This window comes from Pleurodeles waltl, chromosome 12 (genome assembly GCF_031143425.1).
Source record: "Pleurodeles waltl isolate 20211129_DDA chromosome 12, aPleWal1.hap1.20221129, whole genome shotgun sequence".
NCBI lineage: Eukaryota > Metazoa > Chordata > Amphibia > Caudata > Salamandridae > Pleurodeles > Pleurodeles waltl.
In genome coordinates this window covers 272942280-272963528 of record NC_090451.1, presented here as the reverse complement: position 1 = coordinate 272963528, position 21249 = coordinate 272942280, and the positions used below count along the sequence as shown (strand labels likewise).

Genomic DNA, 21249 nt, shown 5'->3' with positions numbered 1-21249 from the left:
AACCAATTGGTGGCAGGATTTGCCATCACCTGCCCAAATGGCAATCCATTACCTCAGACAGGTGGGTCCTCCAGATTGTCCGAAGGGGCTACTCCCTCCTCTTAGAGACATCTTCTCCAGCCATGCCACCTTCATACAGTTTCATATCGGAGATCATATGGCACTTCTTCACGAGGAAGTCCAAGTCCTTTTGGCCAAAGGAGCTATAGAGAGGTTCCCTTTGCCAGAGGTAGGTTGTGATTGTTATTCCTGCTACTTTCTGGTGCCGAAAAAGGGCAAGGGTCTTCATCCTATATTAGATCTTCGGTCCCTCAATCTCTTCCTCAAGAAGGAGAAGTTCAAAATGTTGACATTGGCTCAGGTCCTATCTGCCCTGGGCCAAGGAGACTGAATAGTAGCGTTGGACTTGCAAGACGCATACTTCCACATCCCCGTCTTGCCGGCCCACAGACGTTACCTACGATTCCTGGTAGGCCATGAGCACTTTCAGTTCACCGTGCTCCCTTTTGGCCTTACCTGTGCCCCTCGGATGTTCACGAAAGTGATGGTAGTGGTGGCAGCTCTCCTGCGCAGATTACGGGTTCCAGTCTTCCCCTACCTAGATGATTGGCTGTTGAAGGCGAACTCGCCCCAGACAGTCGTCTCCCACCTCCAGACTTTGGCAAACCTTTTGCATTCGCTGTGGTTCAGTATCAACTTGCCGAAGTCGCACCTGACTCCTCCTCAGACGCTCCCTTTCATTGGAGCCGGTCTAGATGTAGTGCAGTTTAGGGCGTATCCTCCAGAAAAGCGAGTCCAGGATACTCTAGCTATGATACCGATTTTTCAGCCTCTATGCTGGATTTCGGTGAGAATGACTCTGAGGCTGCCGGGCCTCATGGCCTCCTGCATCAATTTAGTTCAAAAGGCCAGCTGGCGTATGCGGGCTCTGCAGTGGGACCTGAAGTTCCAGTGGGCGCAGCATCAGGGGAATCTCTTCAACAAGGTCCAGATCGCGGAAGGAACTGCGAGAGACCTGCAGTGGTGGTTAACGAATCAGGATTGGGTCAAAGGCATATCCCTTTCCTTTCCCCAACCAGATCTTACAGTGGTGACAGATGCGTCACTCCTGAGATGGGGCAGCCACATGGGCGAGGTGGAGATCAGAGGCCTCTGGCTGAAACCGGGCTCCATATGAACCTTCTGGAGCTCCGAGCAATTCAACTAGCATTAAAAGCATTTCTTCCCTCTCTCAAAAGGAAAGCAGTGCAGGTGTTCACAGACAACACCACCACCATGTGGTACTGCAACAAACGAGGCAGAGTGGGGTCGTGGACCCTTTGTCAAGAGGCTTTTCTCCTCTGGACTTGGCTGGAACATCAGGGCGTTTCCCTGGTGGTTCAACACCTATCGGGCTCCCTGAATGCCAGGACAGGCGAACTCAGCCAACAATGCATGGTTGATTACGAATGGTGTCTCCATCCGGAGGTAGCGCAAGGTCTCTTCCTTCAGTGGGGAGAACCTTGGTTAGACTTGTTCGCCTCCGTAGAGAACGTGCAATGTCAGCTGTTTTGTGTTTTGGAGTTTCCAAGGGGGCACTCGATCGGTGACCCTTTTTGTCACAAGTGGAACTAAGCCTTCTGTACACCTTTCTCCCCATACCACTTCTGCCCAGAGTTCTGAAGAAGATCAGGCAAGACCGGGCCCAAGTAGTCCTGGTGGCTCTGAACTGGACACGAAGAGTCTGGTATACCGAGCTCTTGAGCATGGCCATAGCTCCTCTGATCAGACTGCCTCTTTGGGAAGATCTTCGGTCGCATCAGCAGGGGAGGGTCATCCCCCCGAACCTGTCCACCCTCCGCCTTCTTGTGTGGAGATTGAGTGGAGACAGTTGACGTCTTTTGACCTACCACTTGAAGTCTGTAACGTCACCTTGGCAGCCAGACATCACTCAACCAAAACTGTATATGCCTGTCATTGGAGGAAATATGTGGCATGGCGCATCGACAAATCTGTTGATCCTCTATCTGCTCCTCTCTCTCAAATTCTTCTCTTTATTCTTTCCCTTGTCCAACAAGGCTCTACCCTGGGCACCCTTAAGGGATATCTCTCTGCTTTCTTGAGGTTACCAGATCAACCTTCTTTATTCAAATCTCCCATTGTTGGGAGTTTTCTTAAAGGCCTCACACATCTTTTTCCTCCTATCCCATTCATCATGCCCCAATGGGATCTGAACCTAGTCTTAACATACCTTATGTGTGCCCCATTCGAGCCGCTTCACAGCAGAACTTTACGGCTCTTAACCATCATAGCTGTCTTCTTAGTTGCCATCACCTCTGCCCGCAGAGTAAGTGAGCTCCAATCTCTTTCATCTAAGCCCCCTTTCCTGACAAAGTGGTACTTCGCACAAGGGCTTCTTTTCTACCTAAAGTAGTGACACCCTTCCATCTCAGGCAGTCCATCACTTTGCCTACCTTTTATGCACCCCCACATCCCTCACATGAAGAGGAGAGACTCCACGTCCTGGATCCAAAAAGAGCATTGGCGTTCTACCTTGATCGTACCAAAGACTTCCAGGTGGATGATCAACTCTTTGTGGGATATGTGGGTGCAAAGAAGGGGAAGGTGGTGCAGAAGTGGACCATTTCAAGATGGGTTCGCTTATGCATCAAAATGTGCTATGCTCTGGCTAAGAAGCAACCCCCTGAAGGTTTGCGTGCTCACTCCACCAGAGCTACTGCTGCTACCACAGCGCTAGCACAAGGCGTTCCAGTCCTGGACATCTGTCAGGCAGCAACGTGGGCATCTCTGCACACTTTTACCAGACACTACTGCCTGGACAATCAGGTCCGCAGGGATGGCTACTTTGGCCGTTCGGTCCTGCAGGGCTTCTTGGTGTGATCTTGGTTCGTAGCTCACCACCAGGGATGGTATTGCTCGGGTATCTATTCAAAGGTGAGAAATCTGCAACTAGAAGTCTCTATCAGATGAACAGGTTACTTACCTTCTGTAACAATATATCTGGTAGAGACATATTTTAGTTGTAGATTCCTTACCGACCCGCCCATCCTCCCCGCACTACAAACTGATTTCTAGGGACAGGAACTTCCCTTTAAGGGCCTTAGTTGGCGCACCATTCTCCGTGTTCTTCATGGCTGCGCAGTACTGGCGTGAAAAATCGTGAAAAGAAACTGACGTCAGCGCGCCGGGGTGGTGCCTATATGTGACCGCAGCGTCATCACGGTGACTACGACGCCCGCGTAGTCGACCGACGCCACATGACGGCGTGCAGAGGTACTGCTTGAAGAAAAATCTCTGGACCCAGACTGACGCCTGGGGAAATTCAAAGGTGAGGAATCTGCAACTAGAATATGTCTCTACCAGATATATCGTTACCGAAGGTAAGTAACTTGTAAAACACGTATTGGCTGTGTAGCTGCATTGTAGATTTGTCATCTTTGATTCATTCAATAAAATATAAATTACATATCATTTAACCTTGGAGGACTTACTGTCTCTTTGGTCACATTATTTTTGAGCGCTCTGATACCGTGTTGCAACTCCATCAGATCTTCTCAGCAGTTGGCCTCAGGTGTGAACCTTCTGCTATTAACTAAAGCTTTTATGGGAGTAGCATAATGTATTTAAAGTATGTTTTGTTAAATGTTCTCTTTGCAGCATCAGGCCACCCTCTTTGTTTTTAAATTGCTGTTCAATAGCCAGGGTAGTGAAAAGCTGGGTTCTCATGTGCTGTGAGCCCATCAGCTTGTAGCCTACAGGAAGGAGTTCTGTCTCTGTAATTAAGTATTATGGTGATGAATTGCCCATTTAACAAATGCTTAATTTGTACTTAATCAGTACCTTCCAGGAAAATCTACAAAGCAAACACGATCACTATGTGAGCGACCCTCTGTGCTTTGGGAAAAGGACACAAGTGATATTCTAGAGTAGATACACACTTAGGTTGGTTGACTTGTCACTCTCCTACATGTCCTCCACTCTGTATGAGATTCTCTGATTCTCTGTATGTCAACCCTAAACAAACTAGTCACTGGCTATGTCTTTTTTGTTTTCCAGTGCTGACCTTAAGTCCTGCACTGCCAACATCTCTTAATGCAAGGAAGACTTTGGTTCTTGAACAGCCATATACTTTGTCTCCTGAAACTCCTCTGTGAGCTTGCCTTTGTCCCGTTGAGGCATCCTGCAGAATTCATCTTTGGTTAACTTTCCTGCTGGGACTTTGCCCCCCTACCGCTCACCATTGTTGAATTGTATCTGTGCATTCAGATGCATGTCTGAATATCTGCTGTGCATCATGCTCTGGGTCTTGGACGTGTGTGGTTCTTAGATTTCATTGTCTTGGAGCCCTCTACAGGGAGTAGGGAAGCTGATGTGGACACATGGCATATTTGATTAAGCAGTACCACAGCCTTAGGGAAGAGGGTCAGACGATTAGACATTTGTTGTTACAGACCTCGTGCTAGACACTTGTATACCCTATGGAGTAAATAGCAATCTTTTTATCTCATTTTTATAGCACAGTACTGGTGGGAGGCTATGATTACAGTAATGTAGCATGCTTAGATAGTTTACATAATGGACAACAAAAGCACTGGAGTAAGGAACATCTCAGAAGAGTTTGGCAGGTTACAACGTTGCTACCTGAGTTGTAGCACACTTTACGTCTCCTTCACTAGTGGCCTGGCGACCTCCAAAACCTGAATCTCGCCTATAATACATATTTTGGTCCCAGGATCACAGCTGCATACTCAAGTCTTCACCAAAGCAGCCAGAAACACCCACATTGGGACTGGCCTTGCTGTCATTCTACACACTGTCATTGGGTTCTTCTGCTGAATTTTTTGGCTCTAGGGGAGTGGTCTTACCTATCAGACCCCACATTCAGTATCTGCAAGAAGATGGAGAAGAGAAACACTGCTGTGTCTTCGGGTGAACTGTAGCCCAGGCCACTCCCAACCCCCAAGAGCCCTGGTGACTCATCTGTGCCTTCTCATTATGTCATGGCTCACAGTGTGGGGAGTAATGTAGTGCCCATCAGACATATCACTGCTCCACATAGAAGCTTTCTTCATGCAGTTTTTTTTTTTTTTGGTTTAAATCAGTTTTTTGCTTTTTATATTTTTGCAAATACAGTTACATCAAGGATAGAGTGCACAATAACAGTAAATCTTAGCAGAGCATTCTGCACATTATTTGATATAAAAACAAAAACAAAACTGAACAGGCTACTCGGATCATAATTGGATACATAAGCATGCTATGCCTTGTATTAAATGTACACTCTCTGGATATAAGCATTAAGCAAAGAGGAAGCACGCTGATGATATACAATCAGAGGTACAGCAACACTTGTTATAAGGCCAGCAAAGGAAGGCATATATTGCACTCACATGTTAACATTGTGCAATACGCAATGTAGAGAACTAAAGGGTCCCTTATGGAACAACTAGAATCTGAAGAGGAAGGTAACAACAATATTAACTGTCATGCTAACCCTAGCTACGATGTGCATTACCCATGGTCGTCAAAGCAGTGATCTGTTCATGTCAGCACATCACGCCATGGCAGAAGCAAACTAGGTCTTAATCATGTGGTCTCCTCCTTTAGCATGCCATGGCGGGTCATAGCAAAAGCCCATCCATTTTAAGCCTCTCCGCCAGCTTCTTCAGCGCAGAGTGGCCAGGAGTCTCGCAGCCGGAAGCATCAGGTATGTCAGTGTGAAGGTCTTATTATGACGTCCCAGCTGCTGGCGATTGGGTTACTGTGTAGCCCCACAGCATCTTCTCTATGTAAGGCCACACACTCAGCTTGTTTACTGTTTGTAAATGACTGCAGTCAGGCTGTAAGGTGAGGTTGGGGGTCAGGTGACTTCCATCTGCGAGTGATTAGACGTCTAGCTAATATCAATCCCAAGTCAATGAAACGGGGTGTGACTTTATACTTTTTGCCCCTTCAGTAGAGATCCAATGTATACACCTCCCACGTATTGGATATAGCTCTATCAGTACAATGACGACCTCTTACCCCAGTGCAATAGTCTAGCAGAGGAGGGGCAGGCCCAGAGCATGTGTACGGTATCTGCGTCTATCAACTCACAATGTGGGCAGGCAGCGTTTGTGCAGTGAAAAAAACTGTTTGTTAGAGGGGGTAAGGTAGGCCATGAGCACAATATATAACTGAATCAAGCGGAACCTTGCATTCGGTAGTATGTGAACAGGACTGTCCAATAGAGCAGACCATTCGTTGTCAGAGCAGGGATGATTTACGTTTGCCCCCAATCGCTCACATAAAGATGTGAGCATTGGCGCTGTGTGTGATCGCAGAGATCCAACCAGTGCACCAAGTGTCATCCCGGGCCCAGGATGTGGAGGTACTGTATGGTCTCATGGGAGGCACACCTTATTTATCTCCACAGTTTTTGTTCTAGCGTTCCAATTAGAGAAGTGTGCAGAAGAAATTGTCCGGTGGCAGAATTACTTCCTCACCAGTGTCTCGTACGGCAGAAGTGTTCCATCACTGTAGAGACCATCCATAGATTGGATTCCCACTGTAACCCATGCATATAGTTCCAAGGCAGTGGTGAAATGGCTCCCTCATGATCATTCCCGGAAGTGCTAGAGGTGGAGCATAAGGTATAGTCTGCTTTGTAAGAAAGAGGATATGTCTAAAACATCGAATTGCTACCATTTAGCAGGGCTGGTTGGGATTGTATGGGTCGAGCACAGGGGTGGAACAGCTGGAGGATTCTATCCTGACTCCAAGATGGTAGTAGTGCAGCAATGTCTGTGAGCTGCAGTGCAGCAAGCCATCTTGCAACCCACTGGAGCTTGGATGCTAGATAATAATGTTCAAGATAGGGAATCGCTAGTCCTCCCTTATCTGTGGGCTGATATAGCTTGCGGAGTGCTACACTGCATATGGAATCGTTCCATATGAAGTTCCAGACTATTCCCTCAAAGGAGCAGAGGAATGAGGCACAGATATAAAGTGTCAGATTAACAAAATAATACAGTAACCAGGGGGAGTACCACCATCTTAAGCAAAGCCACTCTGCCCGCCACAGATAAGGATAAGGTTTGCCAAAAGGACATCTGGATGCGCAGTGACATGACAATACGCATCAAGTTGCCGTCCACTAGATCTGTGGATGAATGATAGATTTGCAGTCCCAGGTATCTGAACATGTGGGGCTGCTAAGTTAAGGGAGGTGCAGATTAATCTACTCCAGTGTTTGGGGTATGGGGGGAGAATGGGAAGAGACTTGATTTGGCCTAGTTAACCCCAAGTCCTGGGACGGTGGTAAACTGGTGAAGAGTGCGAGTGATCGACTTGGGAATAGACAATATGTCTCTCAGATAGATAAGATCATGAGCGTAAAGAGAGATTGAGTGGACACTATCCCCAAGGGGTATACACGCTAACACTATAGTCTGCGTGTAGGAGCATAAGATCTGAGGCCACACTGTCAATCTTGGCTTCTAAAGATGTTCTGGAGCACTCAATAGTAGCCAATACTGTGTCGAGTTTATCGGCTATGGATGCTGGGTTAATAGGAGGTTCCATTAGCGAGACTTCTGTGGTGGATGTGGTAGAGGCCAGCCGGTGAAGAGCCCATTGTTGGTGAGTGTACCCTAGCAGTGCTCACTGTGGCCAGTACTTTCAGTGGTGCCTTGGAGTGGTTCGGGGTTGGCAGAGTAGTTGACAACAGTGCCATTGCTTATCCCCTAGCCGTGGTAGGGCCCTACAAATCATTCAAAGCGGAGTCTGGACATTTGCCTGCAAGTGGCACACTGGAGGTCGTGCATGTCGTCTCTTGCCGGTGGGTATGATTGGATGATATTAAGCTGACATGCAGGGTTGATTGCGAACAAGAGCAAATGTGAAGGGCCCAAGCCAATGTTAGTACATCAATAGTCAAAGCAGGGGATGAGTCAAGCCCATTAGCTGAATGACAGTTACTGTTTTTGAGATGGATGGCCTGAGCTCGTGTGGAAAAGCTGAGTAATGGAAGGAGCGGTGTTCAGTTAGTCCTCCTCTGCAAACGTGCAGTTGTGGTGACGTAAGATTTTAGCAAGTAGAAATTAGAAAGGCTGAAGGGCTGCTGTATGTACAGTTATAACTTTGTGTGGCCTTTGCACTTCTGTGACTTCTCCTGCAGTAATTAAATCTGTGCCTAATTTAATTACCAGGCCTACGTCTTTGCTCCTGTAACCGCTCAGGAGATGTGTAATTTATAGTTCGGGTTGAGGGGTGGGGTGGCAAGACAGTCAGGTAGTATATGGGCCTCAACAGGTGCATGTGCCTCACAAGTGACAGTCTTATGTGGTAGTGGTAAAGCCTAGTTCTGATTTGGCCCTCACATCTCACCAGTCCTCACTCTGGGCAAAATGTTGGTGTTATGACAAGGACAGCTTGTGAATCGTAATGGAGGTGTCCGATAGTAAGGCCCGCGTCGTAGCAGTGTGGCAGTAGTGTGACCATATTCCAGGCCCTCAGCTCACCTGTGCCAAGCCGGAAGGTCAGATCCCTGCATGGTGTTCCCTTGGTTTGTTTGTAGTGCCTGCCGCATGGGCGAAATAGAAAAAACAATGGAGGCTCTGGTACTCTGGCAACCACAGTGGTTTTGCAGCTTAGGCTGAGGGCGACAAGCCACAGCGTTACGTGGGTCCATGCGGATCCTCTTGGGTCAGACAGGAAGCTTCAGGCAGGTGCAGGATGCATCCCGTGTCAGCAGGCTTCACCCGCCCTCTTCATGCATACGTGGGTCGTAACTAAGCCTGTGGCTTGGCCACTGCCCCCGTGCAGGAAAGAGGGGGGAATAAAGGCAGCTGCGGCAGCAGGATCATCAGGGGAGCATGACGCGTGCAACAGAGGCACCCAGTGCTCCGCATAGACAGGATTAATTGCAGATAATGGGGTTTTGCGGAGCATCCTCAGGGTGCATCCACCATCTTGGCCCTGTTAGCCAGGCCCCTGGCCTCTACACACAGTTTCTTTTTAAGATAATTTAGGGTGACCTGGACTCAAGGTACCGCCGTGGTTTGTTCCAACCCTGCTGTACATTTGTATGAAATATGTTCCCATGTGGTAGGAAAAGATGAAGCACCTGTTACAGGAGTAAGCTCGGTTCTAGTTCACTCTCTTAAATTGCTCATCGTGCCATCCCCTGAAATTGTATGCAATTCTTAAACAGTATGTCTCAAAACACACGATGGAATCTGGTGGGAAGAGTTGATTATGTAGGGTGAGGACACAAGATGAGAAGGGAAGTGTTTTCATGGATCTCAGTTACAGTTTTAAAGCAAGGGCATGTTTTCAAGTTCTTTTGCTGACCCTGCTGGGGCCTGCAGGTATTTCCAATCAGTGATCATGGTACTAAGCATACTAGAATCACTACAAAGGTAAGTGTTCTTTTTTTCAGTTACGATTTGGCGGTGAACAAACTATCATCCTGCCTTACCGATATAGACAGCTGCCTCTGTTACTTTGACTGGTTTGAGGTTACATGTTACTTTGTTTATCTAAATTATTGGTGTAGTTCTTCATGTTTTTTTACACAGACCTTTTGCATGGCTGAAGAGTACCATAGGGAATCTATGCTGGTAGAATGGGAGCAGGTGAAACAAAGGATCCTTCACACACTTCTAGCTTCAGGGGAGGATGCTCTTGACTTCACTCAAGAAAATGAGGTAAGATTACAATTAAGTGAAGAGTGCACTGCTTTTTACAACCATATAGCAGCTATGTGATCTTTCCAAATAACCTTCACAAGTAATGTTATATTGAAAAACTGTCATATCGATATCCAGATGGTTACAAATCTGTTTTATATTTATAAATTGAATGAACATTGCAGTGCATAGTCTTATTTGCTGCGAGACATTGCACATTACCACTCATAGTCAATGGCCACTTCAGAGCATTAAGCTACGAAGTAGAATATATTGTATACAAAAATTAGCTGGGAGTTGGAATCAACTGAAAGCAAGGACTGGTTTATCATCTGACATTCTTCCGCTATATTGGCAGCAGTTCAGTTCACAGCTAAGATGAACAACTTCATTTTCAGGCCTCTCTTAACCCTTTTGCTGCTAGAACTCCCCCCACCCTTGCCCCTCTCCTCCCCCCATGGGCTAAGCCTTTTTTTTTGGGCTGTTTGGGGTAGTTTGTGCTTTGTCCTCCATAACCTTTTGTCCATATAAGCTATCCATGCCAAATTTGCATCAATTTTTCCCAACATCCTGGAATTGTAAAGGTACCTAGGGTTTGTGGATTCTCTGGAGGAGTCTGAGAAATTAGCCAAAGTATAGTTAACATTTGTTGTTGGGTGAAAAATGTGAAGAAAGTGCTGCAGAAGAAAGTGTCTTTATTTCCTGAAAATGGCTTCAACAAAAGGTTTGCGGTGCTAAAATGATCATCTTCCGATCTTTCTGGAACAGCCAGTCTTGATTCAGAAAATTAAATGTTTTGACACAGTTTTGCCATTTTACTGGGAAATAGCCCAGGTGGATCCTGGAAAGCTATACATTTCTTTTAACCAGACAAAATTCTGAATTCAGCAAAGAAACTAAGGGCTTGACTAAGTTCTTGGAAGACAGGTTACGCTGTCACTGCAGTGACAGATATTCAGTCAGCCAAAATATAAATCCCATTGGATATAATGGGTATTATATTTTGGTGGAGGGAAATGTGTCACTGGTGTGAGGGAATAACCCGTCTGCCAAGAACTAAATCAGGCCCTAAGTGTTGAAATATATATTTTTTTAAATTAGTAGGAAAAACGGCCATTTGTGACAGCTAGACACTCTGGTTGCAGTGATATATAGTGTTTGTGGGGTTTCCAAGAACATAAGTTGCACCTTGCAATGGTTTTTCATTGTGTACCAGGTATAGAGCAGTTCATATGATAAAATATAGAGAATTAAAAATATGTATCAAGGAAACCTGTGTATTCTGTGGAGTTTAGAAGCAGTGGTTATTTGCATATCTCTGAATTTGTGGGTACCCATACTAGCATGTCAATTAGAAGGCTTTTCTCAAAATGTCTTCTTTCTTACATACTTAAATTTCAAATGCAGAGAAATACAATTAGTAATAACATTTATTCTACTATTCCCCCTATGTCTTCCGATACAAAATGGTACCACCCTTGTTTGGGTAGGCCTAGTGCCCATGATAAGAAAGGGCCTAATATGCAACATGGACACATCACATTTTTCCACTGAAAACTGACCCTGTTTTTGCAATGTGCCTAACTAAGGACCCTAGCTCATTTGGCACCTAAGGAAATCTAGCAAATCTGTACATTTTTTTAAACTAGACACCTAGGAGAATTCAGAATGGAGTGACTTGCGTGGCTCTCACCAGGTTGTGTTACCCAGAATCCCTTGCAAACCTCACACATTGACTAAAAAACAAATTTTCCTTACATTTCTGTGATCTGTGAGGAGCCATAAACCCGGCACCCCCCAAGTCTCCAGATAAAAATGGTACCTCACTTGTGTGGGTAGGCCAAGTGCCCGCGACAGGAAACGGCCCAACACACAACATGGACGCATCACATTTTTCCACTGAAAACTGACCCTTTTTTCCAATGTGGGAATCCTAACAAACCTGGGAAATAGCCCAGGTGGATCCTGGAAAGCCATACATTTAACTGTGTTAACTTTTGATAACTAGACACCTAGGGGAATCCAGGATGGGATGACTTGCGTGGCTGTTACCAGGTCGTGTTACACAGAATCCCTTGTGAACCTCAAACGTTGAATAAAAAAAAACACATTTTCGTCACATTTCTGTGATGGAAAGTTCTGGAATCTATGGGGAGCCACAAACCTCCTTCCACTTAGCATCCCCCCAAGTCTTCTTCTGCTAAAAATGGTACCTCTTTTGTGTGGGTTGGCCTAGTGCCTATGACAGAAAAGGGCGCTAAACTCCAATATAGACACATAACATTTTTCCTGTGAAAAGTTTTTGCAATATGGGTAGCTGTGCATTTTTGGCCCCAAATCAGCTGATACTTTGGAAACCTACCAGACCAGCGCATTTTTTAAAACTAGACAACTGGGGGTAGGTGCTCAGGGAGGTGTGGCTTGCATGGATTACCAAATGTATTCTTACCCAGAATCCCCTGCAAACTTCAAATTTAGCTACAAAGTCACATTTTCCTCACATTTCTGTGTGTGAAAGTTGTAGGATTACCAGACTGGCACCGATTTCCTACCACCTAGCGCTCACCTAGGTCTCCCGATAAAAATGGTAACTCACTTGTGTGTGTGGGCCAAGTGCCCGTAACAGGGAAGGGCTCAAAACATACTGTGGCAATAATAACTGTGGTAGGTGTACTGATTAGTCTTGGGGTCGGTAACCATGCAGGAAAACCTAAAAAAAAAAAAAAGAAATTTCTGAAAAGTAGATACTGAGGGGAGTCCAGGGAGGTGTCGTTTGTGTAGATCCCCCAATGTTTTCTTATCCAGAGTACCCTGCAAACGTTAAACACTGAATAAAAACACTGTTTGATGTTGTGTGGCTGTAGCTACACATGCTTTGCATACTCCTGCCATCTACTGTTGGGTCCAGAGTGGTGCAAGTTTTTTTCCTTCGAAGATGTCTTTCTAGCCACAAGATCGAGTCACTCCGCCTCTCGGTGAAATTGCGCATGGTTATCAACTCCTTTGTTAGACTGTTTTCTCTCTGAAGGTGGGTTTGGGCGGGTGTACCTCTGCTTGTGTCTTTGACTTCGTTCGGTTCGGTTTCTATCTCTCCTTTTCTGTTCCGACAGTATTGTACTTGATCGTGCATTTCTACCTCTGCGCCCCTTACGTTTTTGGGCGGTTTGGGGTTTGGGCTTCGACCGTCCAATATTCACGGTGTTAGTGTCCATCTTGGTCCTACCTTCCACGTGGCTCCGGCATCAACAGAAAGGGCTCTCTGTTGGAACATACACCATTTCATTTCTGTCCTCGTGCCACGCTAAGTTCCTGCACACCGACCAACATCTTGTGTGCAACCTTTGCATCTCCAGACCACCATGAGGCCGACTGTGACTCCTGCAAGTCGTTTAGGTCTAAGAAGACTCTTCGGGACCAGAGCTCAGCAACTTTAGATGGCACAAAAGGTGGCAGGCGACACCCTGGATCTCTTTGGGAAAGAGCTCACCCAGGAGAAACTAACAGCTCACGAGGAGGAAGCTGTTTCCATTGAGGACTCCGACTCTGATGTGGAGTCTGATATCAAAAGTCAAGAACTTAATTGCCCTGCGCATGAGTACTGTGGCCCCTGCTCTCCCTCAAAAAACCTTAAAGAAGGTCCATCTGCCCATCTTAGAGACCACCACTGCCTCCCAGCCATGGTTAGCCCCCAAAAGCTGTTTCAGCAGCCCTGCCTTTGGGCCACATGTCCACTCTTCAGGATATCATTCACTTCTACAAAAAGGCGACTTTATAACCGCTGTGGATCTAAAGGATACCTTCGTTCACATACCAATCCACCCTTCAATCCGAAAATACTTAAGATTCGTCATTGCAGGCAAACATTATCAGTTCAGAGTCCTTCCATTTGGAACCCCTCCTCAAATATTTACAAAATGCTTAGCAGTGGTCGCAGCTTACCTGCTGAGGCAAAATGTCCACGTCTTTCCTTACCTGGACGACTGGCTCATCAAAGCCAGAACACTACATCAGTGTCAACAACATATTCAGATGACAGCGGATCTCCTTCACAAATTAGGGTTCACTCTCAGCTTCCCCAAATCTCATATCCAACCTCTACAAGCTCAACCTTACTATGGAGCAATATTAAATGCAGAGTTAGGGGTAGCATACCCCAATCCTGCTCACATTTAGAATTTTCAGACACTTCTGCCTCAGTTCCAGGAAAAACAATCCTACACAGTAAGGAACATTTTCCGTTTGTTTGGGATGATTGCTTCCTGCATTGCCATAGTTACTCATTCAAGACTACACATGCGTCCCCTCCAGCAGTGCCTATCTTGCTAATGGTCTCAATCACAGGGTCACCTGGAAGATCTAGTGTTGTTAGACCGCCACGCTCACCTTTCTTTGCAATGGTGAAAGCCCAACAACCTGTTGAAGGCACAGCCTTTTCTAGACCCTGTTCCTAACATCACACTAACCACAGACGCTTCACAGATGGGTTGGGGTGCTCACCTCCAAAACCTCACAGTAGAAGGTCTTTGGGATGCCACACACCAGTCACTACACATCAGCTACTTGGAGCTTCAGGCGGTATTTCTAGTACTGAAAGCATTCATTCCTCACCTGTCTCACAAGGTTGTCGTAGCCCGGACGGACAATATGACAGCCATGTATTACTTACAAAAACAGGTGGGACATGGCCTTCACAACTATCACACCTGCCTCAGACCAAAAGGAAGTGGGCTCTTCCCCACTACATTTACCTGTTGGTGGAGTATCTCCCCAGTCGGACAATAACTTTGCAGACCTGCTCAGCAGGATGCAGCAACAAGTCCACAAGTGGAAACTCCACCCACAAGTCCACCAGTCATAGTTCAAAAAGTGGAGAGCTCCTCACATAGACCTTTTTGCTACAGAAGAAAACGCAAAATGCCCACGCTTTGCCTCTAGGTACCCACACTGACTATTTCTATGGATGAGTTGGTCAGGGATATCTGCCTCCACTTTTCCACCTTTCCATCTTATTTATTTTCTGGTTTGGAAACTCAGCAGACATCTCTCACTATGATCCTTTTGTCTCCCACATGGGCACACCAGCCTTATTTCCACCATTCTTCTGGATCTCTCAATAGTCCTACATGCAAGCTCCCAAACTGGCTGGGCCATCTCACACAGAATCAAGGACAACTCTGACATTCAGACCCAGTCACTTAAACTTGCAATATAGATCCTGAGGTCATAGAGATTGACTACCTTGGTTTACCTGCAGAGTGTATGGACATTCTCAAGGGAGCAGGCAGACCAACCACTAGAGCCTGCTTTGCTGCAAAATGGAAACATTTCCATAGCTGACTTTTTTAAAACCGCTACATGGACTATACCACACATCTTCACATAACATCATTGTGTGGATACTTTAGCAGGCCAACACACCAGTGTAGGCCAGGCAGTGCTATGTACCCTTTTTCAAACTACTGCACCTCCCACAGGCTAGCCACTGCTTTTAAGGAGGGAATGCTTTATAGTCTGTGCAGAGCATGTGTATTTACAGCCACACATGCCATCAAGCTTATAATGTTGCTTACCCTGTAAGCATCTGTTTGTGGCATGTAGTGCTGTAGATTCACATGCACCCTCCCTCCTCCCAGGACGGCTGTGGCTTTTGCAGTTACATTATTATATATATTTATATATATATATATATATATATATATATATATATATATATATATATATATATATATATATATATTTAGCATGGTCATCTCTTATCCTACACATAACTTAGTCTTTTCTCACCCATTTGTGGGGAAAACAAACTAACAAAGGAGTTGATGTCCATGCGTAATATTGCTGAGACGAGAAGTCACTTGATCTCGTGACTTGAAAGACTTCTGCAAAGAAAAATAACTTGCACCACTCCAGACCCAACACTAGATGGCAGGAGTATGCAGAGCTTGTGAATCTACATCACTACATGCCACGAGCAGTTGCTTACAGGGTAAGTAATATTATCCTTTTCTTGCATTTCTGTGACACAAACTACAGGAATGTGCATGAATCCACAAACTTCTTACCACCCAGCATTCCCCCACTTGTCCCGATAAAAACCCTACCCCACTTGTGTGCCTGGGCCTAGCGCCTGCGAGAGGAATGGATCACACAAGGGTCAACAGAGTACTACTGTTGACCCTGATGTGATCCATTTTCTGATGTGGAATTTGTGGATCCCTGAACATTCCTGTAGTTTATGTCACATAAGTGCACGGACAAAAAGTATTTTTATTCAACATTACATCTTTGCAGGGTATTCTGGGTAAGAAAACATTGGGTGATCCGTGCAAGCCACACCTCCCTGGACTACCCTGGGTGTCTAGTTTTCAGACATGTCAGGGTTTGGTACGTTCCCTCAGATGCTGCAGTCTCCCCCGCCCTCCTTCCTATCTCTCCACCCCGCACCTCTCCACCCCCCACCTCTCCACCCCCCCAAAAAACTGGTTGTTTTGCAAAACATAATTTTGATTTCTCCACAATATGTTTTAGGCCTTTCTCGGTCGCAGACACTTGGTACACCCGCACAAGTGAGGTAGCATTTTTATTGGGAGACGTAGAGAATCGCTGGGTGTTAGGAAATGTGTGCCAGCCAGGTCGTCCACAAATTTCCCACACAGAAGTGTGAGGAAAAAGATGTTTCTGTCAATGTATTACATTTACAAGAACCTCTGGGTAAGTAATCCTTGTGGGATTCACACAAAACATACTACACAATATTATTCCGTTAGTGACCCGTTTCTAAAAAGTTGTGAGAGCAGAAGGTGTTCACTACAGAGAGAGTATGCACTAACATTAACAGGCAAAAAAAAAAAAACATTGTTACTCACCCATCCACCAGTCAATCACGGCCATACTCGTTGGATTTGGCATTAATGTAAGTAAATGGTTCATAAAAAAAAAAACCTTATTCACCATTGACTTTATAAAATAAAGTAATTGCTAATAATTTTAAAATCAGAATAGAGAACCACTGACTTTCAGCATGTGAGCTTTAAAGCCACCTTAACTTACAAACACTCCTCAAACAAGTCAATACACATACTGGTTACCACCCACCAACAATTCGCCAGCCCCCACTCTCCACTAGCCAGGTGTCAGTTCAGACACACAAATATATGGACTGGCGTTTTGGTGACGGTGTGTGTGTGTATCCACTTGCTGCTGGTCACAACACACACACACACACACACCCTTCTACACCCCCACACCCCCTTCTACACCCCCCCACCCCCCCACCCCCACACACCCCCTTCTACACACACACCCCTTCTACACACATACACACACACACACCCTTATACACACATACACACACCCTTATACACACACACACACCCTTCTACACACATACACACACACCCTTCTACACACATACACACACACCCTTCTACACACATACACACCCTTCTACACACATACACACCCTTCTACACACATACACACACACACACCCTTCTACACACATAAACACACACACCCTTCTACACACATACACACACACACACACACCCTTCTACACACATACACACACACACCCTTCTACACACACACACACAGCCTTCTACACACAATGCCAGCCAAGTGCCAATCTGCATACACTGCCAGCCAAGTGTCAGTCCACACATACCACCTGAACATGCAGACTGTCGAACAAACTCCAGTTCTCATTCTCTCTCTGTCTCATACACACACACATGTTCCTTGGTGTCTAGTGGTTTTCAGACCTCCTGGGGGGCAGATTGGACTAAATGATGGCTGATCTGTCCCCGGGGGACGGCCAAAACATTAACCAATAATAGGGAGCGGCCCTTGCCAAAGGATTGCTCCCCAACATCTAAATAAAATAATCCTTGGTGTCTAGTGATTTTCTGCCCCCCTTAGGAGCAGATGAGCCTAAAAATATGGCTGATCTGCTCACATGGGGGGCGAAAATGGCTAAAATCACCAATAATGAAGAGCCACCCTTTCCCAAGGGGCCGCTCCCTGCCACTAAATAAAACTCCCTGCTAGCTAGTGAAGTGGATCTCTCCTTGGGGATAGCCCTCCTGTGGTGATTTCCCTAAGCTGAGATCCACTAGGGAAAGGTACCATTGAAAAGTGGAGATTCTCCCCTTTCCAATAATACCTCCCCTGTGTGCTTTGTTGCTCGAGGGGGCAGAGATATGCTCCCAAGAACCGAAGCAGTGAAAGTGAAATGAGCCACGAGGCTCATTACACTTTCGATTTCTCTGAAATAATGTAAGTGCGCCACATATCCTGATCGTCATTTAAAAAAGAAGATAAACTATCATCTGAGCTGAGGAAGCAGTTCTCAAGCTCCCAAGGCTATTTTAAATGAAAGAAAAAATACCTTGGGTGTCTGCAGCAGAAAGATTACCTGCTTCGTGTACCTAGACGTCTTGGAGCCATCCTTGGAACATGAGCACTGATGTGGACGACGGCATGGTGCCGTCCTGCGCACCAAAGGAGTTAAACCAAAGTTAGTTGAGTTTAGTTATGGATGTGTTAGTGTATGGGGCCTGAGTCCCCAGAAACACTCCCAGCCTACTTTTGTCTTTGTAAGGCTCTTCAGTGCATCATATAACAGGAGGCCTATATCATGTTCCTGGTTGGAAAGTAGTGAGAGCCAAACCCTTTGGTTAGTCGATCCAATTCAAACTGGTTTGCTGCGATTTAGGAGCAAGGTCGTATCCCGTCCGACACTTAGTCCTGATGTCCACTGTGAGAACACCCTTTTCATTCTATTGTGACCCACTGTTTCATAGGCAGCTGCGAGGTTCGAGTATCTGGGTATCTGGCTCACCATTGTCTAGGGTGATGCGTAGGTCTTTTCTAATATTTGCTATTGTAGGCACATTCAATGTCCTTAGTGTGTCTCAAACCTGGGACCAGGACTAAAATATTTTTTACTTTTGACAAGCTAAATTGCCCCACAACAAAACTCGAGCAAATCTGATAGCTAATGGTAAAGTGACTGAAACATAAAAATATAAAAACGCATCTAATGCAATATTATATGCAATGCAAACAAGGTCGCCAGTCTTTCCTGACACAATTTATTACATTGTGATAAAGTTACATGTTGCAGCATTCACTGAGGGTGTGTGTATTTATGAATCATCCCTTTTTTCTTTGCATTGTGTGTAATTTCCGTCTTCTACCAAATTTTGGAAAGCCCAACGTAAGTTACATGTTTTTTTGATTGTATCAACTGTTGATATTGGCAAATGTTTAAACCCGTTTATGACTGATGTTAGCAGTTCATTGATTGTGATGTTAGTTGAGATGTCATGAGTGATGTCGTACATAATGTCATAGGTGTCATGAGTGATGTCATATGTGAGGCTATAAGGGGTGTATGGCGGGGACGCAAGTTATAGTTGGCTCTGCTAAATATACCCGGTGAATTTCAGTTTTTTTTAATTTATTTTTTCAGTTCAAATCATTACGTTGACCCCAAGATTTCACCTAAGTATAACGTCATTTTAACCTTTCTTTTTCAGTGAATTTCCAATTATTATTATTATTTTTTTAATTTTATTATGTGATGTAAAAAATAATTGCAATTTCTAACTATAACATACCCATTACCTACTGGCAATAGCCAGTAGGAAGCTATAGTTAGGACCAACTTTTCCCACAGTAAAAGCGTTTTTTGTTTTGCTAATAACTTTGGTGCCATTTGACAAATTTTTCAAAATTAGTATGCTAGTTAGTTCAGCCGAGGAAAAGAGGGGATCCCAAAATGCTGTGTACCCATGCAATGTCCATGGGAATTTAGCATTCTTTGCAACACATCTATAGCTGAACTGCTGAACAGGTTTACTCCAAATTTGGCAGAAATCTATATCTTGGTCCAGAAAGATCTTAGTGTTATTTGGTGCAAATCTATTCATTTGTTTTGGAATTACTAAATGAAAAAATATAGTTATCTAGGAGCACAGATCCTTCGCTGGTCTGCTGATAGTCGCAGGGGAACTGCCCACTGATCAGAAGCCCAATTTGGGGGGGGAGGGGAGTCATACCACACCCCTGCTATGCATGGTCTAAGGCCGTTTTTGTGGGGGGAGGGAGGGTTAGCTGCAGGGCCTGGCTGAGGCTGTGTGTGGCGGTGGTTATATTAAAGTATGGTATTTATGTATACATGTATGTTTACACTAAAACAAAAACCCCAAGATATTCAGTGAAAAATACAAAAGTTACAGGGACGTCCTAGTTAGGTTCTTGTTGTACCCACATAAAACCATAGGAATTCTGCAGTTAAAGTGATACTTATACTTATCTAAAGAAACTAAAACTCATGCGGTTAAGTAACTTTAGGCCACAAGTTAGTTTCTTAACATAAATATACCTGTAATTATAATTCTAACTGCTAAATTTCTGTGGTTTTGTGTGGGTAAAACGTGAACCTAACTATAACGTCCCTGTAACCTTCATTTTTTGGTGTGAGTGTGACTGTGACTGTGTGTGTGTGTATATTTTGGCAGCAGCCACTTTATAGTTAGGTTGGAATTTCTTGGAATTTTGTTCATTAATAAGTTAGCAGACGTTTGCAGATCTGGTGCACTTGTTACATTGTCGGAGAATTGAACGTTTCGCGATGTTGAGTCTAGGGGGTGCAAAGAAAAAAGGGGCAGTCCCAATATACGCTTGAATTCTAAAGTATTTTACATGGACTCTTTTATTTCACGGAGCAGTAAAACGGCTGAACAGATTGTAATGACAGTTCACCGCAAAGTACATTAGACTATGTAGATGATCCTTTTCGCTATCGCACGTGATGTCATGAAGTAATTATGAAGTTATAATGGCCAACAACTTAGTGATATCTTGTAGCACAATACTACTAAAAGTAGCAAGGAAGGCCAAAAAGTGAACTAGACTGCATATGTAAAGTTTCAGAATTACTAATTGAACAACTAAAAGCCAAATTTATAATCATATGAATAGGTAAATCAATACACAAATATGATAGCAGAAAATACAGAAATTATATCAAATCTGGTTGCCACTGTAGTTATAGTTAGTATTCCCAATGATAGGAATTCTTTGGATATTAGCTCCCTAATAACTTTCTACCTGTTTGACGAATCACTAAAAAGACTTTCCAGACTTATGGCATTTTCAACATTTTGAGATGACATATTTTTTTTCTGGGGAAATGTTACTGGCGTTCAAAGATAAAAGGGAGTCCCAAATTGCGCTTTTCCACCAGTGCATTTTCCATAGACAATTGTATTTGACGTACCATGAAAATGGCTGAATGCACTATACCTTATGGTGCACTGGTGATGCTTTTTGGGTACAGCAGTTACGTAAGATAAGTATGTTTTAAGTTATAAAGGCATTTAAACTTAGTGATATCTTTCACCATGGTACTTTAGCGGGATTTCACAAAATATTGTGAAACTACTCTGGTATATGGCCGTAAACGTACTTAAAACGTATAAAGAAACATAAAAAAACCTCCAGACCTATTACCACTTAGCACTCTATGCCCCACTACTAGCTTCGACTCCACTCTGTCCCCATACACTCC

The 21249-nt window shown here is 44.7% G+C and overlaps 1 protein-coding gene across 1 annotated transcript in view; it reads left to right on the top strand.

The window, feature by feature from the left end:
- NUP93 (nucleoporin 93) overlaps window positions 1-21249 on the top strand; it is a 305671-nt gene that overhangs the window by 101992 nt on the left and 182430 nt on the right. Inside the window, exon 5 of the mRNA XM_069215817.1 lies at window positions 9561-9689. Within this exon, the coding sequence (XP_069071918.1) occupies window positions 9561-9689 (129 nt within the window). The remainder of the gene's footprint in view (window positions 1-9560; window positions 9690-21249) is intronic.